We start from the raw sequence: 6,507 nt of genomic DNA, 5'->3' as shown, positions 1-6,507 counted from the left end.
ATCTCAAAAAGTATATAGCAGAGTTGGAAAAGGTTCAGAAAAGGGTAACCAAAATGACCAAGGGGATAGAGTGACTGCTCTATGAGGAAAAGTTGCAGCATTTGGAACTTTTCGGTTTAGAGAAAAGGCAACTAAGAGGTGACATGATAGAGGTGTATAAAATTATCCATGGCATGGAGAAAGTGAATAAAGAAAAGTTTTTATCCCTCTCACATAATACTAGAACTCGTGGACCTGCAATGAAGCTGATTCAGGATAGACAAAATAAAGTACTTTTTCACATAGGAAGGCACCAGGCTGGTGAAGGTTGCTCTCTCTATAATGTTATTCAACATGTTTGCTTGCCGCCCTGGGCTCCTGCTGGGAGGAAGGGTGGGATATAAATCAATCAATCAATGTTTATATAATAGTGTTTGCTTTGTAGATCTGATGTGATATTTATAAATTTTATTTGCAAAATATACTGCAAAAATATACTAAAAAATATCATGGTAGTGAACAGCATAAAATCAACAATAAAATTACATTACTGAAACAAGTACAAAATTCATCACAATGGGTTGTATTCACTGTATTTCTAAGCAGATCATTTTGTCAGCACAAAGAATTCTCCTTCTGCAATGGAACAATATCCTCCTCTCCTCCCCCCTCCACATTCCCTAAATCTGCGCTAGGGGTTCCCCTGATCCTACAGACTCCATTTGGCGACATCATGGAGTGCACATGGGGGGAGGAGGGGAGGGGGAGTCTGGTTGTGCTAGTTGGAATAATTCTACTAATGCAAGAATTTAGCTGAATTCCACCTAACAGGATTTAATGTATATGGAATCAAAGCTTGCCCCTGGATTTCAATTACAGCTGTTGAAGAATTAACTCCTTGTGAATTCCTATACAAACTGAAGTGATCTACACTTCCCACATTAATTAATTACACATTGGAATGCAGTTATCATCTGGCTTTCATGCTTTCTAAATGTTCTGATGCAGTTGCTGGCACACATAAAAATCAAAACATGTTTGAAAATGCACATTTATAGAGCAAAATACATTTAGAACCTTGTACTTAAATGTAAATCTTCATGCAGCTTAAAGCGGAAATAGGGGAGAGCACAGTGATGCAAACTGAAAATAGACAAATTTGCCCAGCCTTCCTTTGATTAGCATTGTGGTAATACATTTTTCATGCTGACATTGGGAAAAGGTTTTGTTTGAAACTGATCCCTAGATTTTATTTTTTATCACTTTCATAAGCCTACACTGAATAGTCTGAAAACAAATGGCCAAACCTTCCAAACCAAATATATTTGATAAGCAACACAATTCCTCCCACATTCACTGCAGAAGTATTATTTGCAAGATAGGAGATCCTGGCAATTTTATTGTTAAACTGCCTTGTGTTTATTGGGCATTGAGCTCAGAGGCTGATGTCATCATTGTAACTTGAGTCTGCAGCTTTTGCTCTGAATTTGCCTTTAAATAGCCCTGCCGTAGCGGAGTTCTCTACAGGAGCTCTGGGTGAAAGAACTCCAAGGCAAAAACCGTTGCTGCATCTGACATCGTGAAAGCAACGAGAAACAGGTTGCCAGCATGTCCACCTCCTTAAGGGTGAGCCCTTCTGTTCACGGCTATCGCTTTGACACAGCTTTACGCAAGAAAGCAGTGGCGAACATCTTTGAGAACCTGGATCAAGAGTCACTCCAGAAGCTGTTCAGAAATTCTGGGGACAGGAAAGCTGAAGAAAGGGCCAAGATAATCCTGGCCACCAACCAGGATCTGGAGGAGAAAGCAAGATCGCTCATGGCTTTGAAGCAGAGGACAAGAGAGAAACTTTTCCAGTTCCTGAAGTTTGGGAAACACTCCATCAAAGTCCACTGAAGAGTTCTGAAAGGGAGGACAGGATGAAAAGAACTCATTCAGCCAGACTCATCATTCTCATGCAAGAGCGTCTTCAAGTGCTTTGAAACTGGCAGGGGGACAGATTCCAGGAATGTCGGTCGTGGAGATTCAGTCCCGTTTTTGCACCTTTCAACTTTCACAGCCAAAGGCTTCCTCTGTTGACTCAAACTTGCAAGCTGCAATGGGCGAGAAAGGCAAGAAAGCCGGCCTGCGAACAACAGAGAGAGCTGTCCGTGAGTCACAATGATGGAACAGGTGGGAGGACGATCACACGATCAGACTCAACTTTTCCCGGCCAACAACAGACTCAATCATTTTTTTTCTTAACTGTCTGTCTGACAATCTGTCCTGACACTTGTTTATTGAACGCACAAAGCCTTGTCTAAGCCTCCCTGTTGTCTGCTGGGAGGAAAGGCACTGGAAAATGATCAGTGACTAACTCTTTGCATTTGTTGAAAATGCACACCGTCTTGGTGTTTAATGCACGCATACGTCATAGAGAGAACTTTGTTTCAGGACACTGTGAAGCAACCCTATGGCTTACAATGATGCTTACAAGCAGAAGTGGGTCGTTCAACTAATTGCACAAACTTCTTTTTTTAAAAAAGTTTCTTCCTGAACTGTGAACTGTGCAAGTCTTTTGGGGACTCTGATTTCTCTTTGCATCAATGTCTTTTTAAAAAAATTTTTAGTTTGCTATAGTTAAAATTCTTGTAGTGAATTTAACAGGCGACAAGCTCTGTTAATGTTGTATGATGATGCTGTAGTTGTGCTGCCATTAATTTATTGCACATGCTAATCTGAAGAGCAAATAAATTATAAGGTTGATAAAAGTGCTTTTGGCTTGAAATGCTTTACTGGAACCAAAAATAGGGTTTACGTGTCCCTAATGCCCGCCTTCTTTTTGTTTCTTACCCCTCCAACCATTGGCCATGTTGAATGGGGGTGATGGGAGTACCTGGAGGGCCACAGGCTCCCTACCTCTTCCCAGTGCCAGGGCTCAGCTTTGAAATCCAGTGTAGAACTGAGGCAAGGGTGACTTTGAGCATGTGCAAAGTAGATTCTTCTTACTAATAAGTAACATAAGGCACCTCAACACATCTGAGATTAGGAGGTCAATGTGTCTGGGTTGCACACTCTCTCAAGCAACCTTAAGCTTCACTTTCATTTTGCAAATTAAGCCCTACCTATGCATCCAGGCAATTGGGCCCAGAGAAGCAGGAATTTATCACTGGGTCCTTTCAGCTTTTGTTATGTGAAGAATTTGATATAGTATCTATTTGCTCCCCTAACAAGTTTGTGAAGTAGAACAAGAAAATCCCCATTTTACAGATGAAAAACTGAGGCTGAGACATACTGACTTTTTCAAGGCTACTCTATGAGTTCTTGGTTGAGCTCATTGATTCCAAATCAGGATTCCCAAAATTAAATGCACTAACCACTAGATGGAGATAGATATAAATTGCATCTCTTGTTAGGCTGCAATCCAATACAAATTTACCTGGGAGTAAGTCCCATTGAACCCAATGGTACTTCTGAGTAGACATGTATTGGATTGCAGCCTTCCTTTTAAAAGGGCACAGTGGGGAGGAGAGCCCGGCTGGGAGTTCAGAGTCTGTGAGTTCAAATTCCCACTCGTGTCTCCTGGGTGTCAAGGGCCAGCTAAAGATCACCCCCACAGGGAGTGGCTCAGGGGTTACGTGCCCTGCCACCTGTGCAGCCATGGGCAAGCTGCAGAGTCCCAAGGAGCCCAGTTGCCCCCCAGCTGGCAGTTGCAGACAAGGAAGGGGCTGGCGTATGCAGCTGTGGCAAGCTGAGCAGGCCCTAGCCAGCTGGGAAAGACTAGCCTCAGAGGGAGGCAATGGTAAACCCCCTCTGAATACTGCTTCCATGAAATCCCTATTCATAGGGTCATCATAAGTCAGGATCGACTTGAAGGCAGTCCATTTCCATTTCCATTCCTCACTCTTCACAACTCAGAGCACAAACAACCCACCATGTATTAATTTTCTTATTTATTTAGAAAATTTATAAAACAATCAATTTTCTCTCTCTCCAAGAGGTGTACAAAACTTCTCCAAGCCACATAAGGGTCATTAGATTGAACAAGAGCTCTGCAAGAACACAGGAGTCACCTTGGTCCATTAGAACAATTTTCCTAAGTAAAACAGTATATTTATCAGGACCAACATCTGTATGCAAGCTTCTAGGTTGCACAGAACTGTTATTAAGGTGAGGAACCTTTCCCTCAAATTAATTTAATTCATTCTTCCTTCTTTGGGGGGTCATTTTCAACACAGCCTGGGTTTGCCACCCAGCACATATGCAACAGGGTGAGACTTTTTCACACATTGCATGGCAGCAAACCCAGGTTTGGTAGTTGAATGTATGCTTGGCAGGGAGTCTATATCTGCTGACCTCTCCAAGCCTGTAATAAGGACATGCTTGTGGAATTCCTCTTGCTGTGCAAAGGATCAATGCCCTCCCTTCTCCCCACTACACATTCCTGAAGGTTCTGTCTCCTCTATTGTATGCTGAATCCTTGTACTCTGCAAATTCCTATGCTGGGTGTGTGTGTGTGTAAATAATCTCCTGCTGCAATGTGTTATCAGTAGATTCCCAAAGCTTCCCTCAGCATAAATTGGAAACTGTCTGGATTCTTCCAAAAAATAAAAAAAAATTAATCACATAAAAAGCAGCCCTACTAGATTAGGCCAAAGGCCCATTTCGTCCAGCATCCTGTTCTCACACTGGTCAACTAAATACCTTGGGAAACTTTTGGGAAGCCAACAAGCAGGACCTGAGTGCAACAGCACTTTCTCCATTTGGAGTTCCCAGCGACAGTTATTCGGAGGCATTGTCTCTGACAGTGGAAGTAGACTGGAAGAATTTAGAGTCTTTGAAAACTTGTGCCCATCTCTGGAGCTTTGAAACAATAGCGTGGGGGGAGCAACAAAGGAAAAATTGTGGTAGGTGAGAGCAGAAAGCCACTTGCTCCACCTGGATGACTCATAGGGGGTTGGCTTTCTGTTTCGATGCCCCAATTTTACTCCTACAGGGTTTTTACTCATGCTTCATCTATGGGGGAGGTTTCAGGGGGAGGGAAATGATTGGGGGCCACAGGAGTTGGGGTCCTCACTACCACCCTCCAAATCTGCTCCTGAAGCTCCTTTCTACCATCTTGGAGCTTGTTCCGGACAGCCTTTGGGAGGGACTGAAAATAGAGCCTGACACTGATTTTATGTCTTCTACGTTAAATTTTACCTTTGTAGTCCCTTTAGTACCAATCCCTACATATATATATATATATGTGTGTGTGTGTGTGTATACATACATACATAAATTGTATTTTATGCATTTTAATTGTATTTTATGTATTTTAATTTATTTTAATGTTTTTGTGATTTTACTGCTTACAATTTTATTATGTACATGTCTGATTTTATTTTTGTAAGCTGCCCCAAGTGCCCTATTATAGGGTAGAAGGGAGGGATAGAAATATTTTAAATAAATAAATAAATTATAAAAGCTCACCTTTGATTCTGGTCAGCATTAATGAGCGCCTGATGGCTGTTTCTAGGTGAATTTTGATGACAACTCTAGTTATCAACACTTCAAAATATATCTCTACATTGGGTGTAACATCAGGCTATGCAATGCATTATGCCTTAAGATTTATACACATGAGCATTTAAATCTATTTGCATAATGGATTATGCCACTCCCCAACTCAAATTTAACTGCAGGGGAGAGTGAGAGCGAGACAGACCAGGGACCAGAAAACAGGAACAGTGTGGGAGACACACCAATCCTGGCTTCTAGTGAGTTTACATCACTACACATTTGGTTGTATTAAAAAGTCACGTTCTTAAGTGTATATATGTGCATGTGTGTGTTCCTTTGGGAAGAAGGGCAGGATAAAAAATATATAGGTAAAGGTGTCCCTGCACTTGTAGTGCGAGTCGTTTCCGACTCTTAGGGTGATGTCTTGCAACATTTACTAGGCAGACCGTATATATGGGGTGGGATTGCCAGTTCCTTCCCCGGCCTTTCTTTACCCCCCAGCATATGCCGGGTACTCATTTTACCGACCACGGATGGATGGAAGGCTGAGTGGACCTCGACCCCTTTTACCAAGATTCGACTTCCTCCTTCCGTTGGAATCGAACTCCAGCTGTGAGCAGAGCTTCAGCTGCGTTACCGCCGCTTACCACTCATAAGTGTAGACCTAAAAAAATCCAACATATTACAAGAATTGGCCCTACGCCACAGCCTCTCCAGGCTCCCTGATAGGTGTGCCTTTAGGATGCACATTTCTGCTGCAGTCATACTTTACATTTTCAGGTATACACCCAGAGGGACTGTCAGGCTTCATGGGGCCCTAGACTGGGGCCACACTCACACCATACATTTTAAGTGATATTATTCCACTTTAAACAGTCATGACTTCCCCCAAAGAATTCTGGGAAGTGTAGTTTGTGAAGGGTGCTGAGAGTTGTTAGGAGACCCCTATTCCCCTCACAGAGCTACAATTCCCAGAGTGGTTTAACAAGCAATCCTTTGTAGATTTGTAGCTCCGTGAGAGGAAGAGAGGGTCTCCTAACAACTCTC

General features: G+C 42.4%; 1 protein-coding gene across 1 annotated transcript; it reads left to right on the top strand.

Annotated features, from left to right (window-relative positions):
- The first annotated feature begins 1,489 nt into the window (after positions 1-1,489).
- Positions 1,490-2,732, top strand: TCIM (transcriptional and immune response regulator). The gene has a single exon (XM_061593092.1). It carries the CDS (start codon positions 1,588-1,590, stop codon positions 1,873-1,875), a length of 288 nt encoding a protein of 95 aa, XP_061449076.1. The 5' UTR covers positions 1,490-1,587; the 3' UTR covers positions 1,876-2,732.
- Positions 2,733-6,507: the final 3,775 nt, after the last annotated feature.

The sequence above is a fragment of the Rhineura floridana genome, chromosome 12 (genome assembly GCF_030035675.1).
Source record: "Rhineura floridana isolate rRhiFlo1 chromosome 12, rRhiFlo1.hap2, whole genome shotgun sequence".
In the NCBI taxonomy this organism is placed as follows: domain Eukaryota; kingdom Metazoa; phylum Chordata; class Lepidosauria; order Squamata; family Rhineuridae; genus Rhineura; species Rhineura floridana.
Note: the sequence above shows the minus strand (reverse complement) of the source record. Positions and strands in the feature narration are given on the sequence as shown.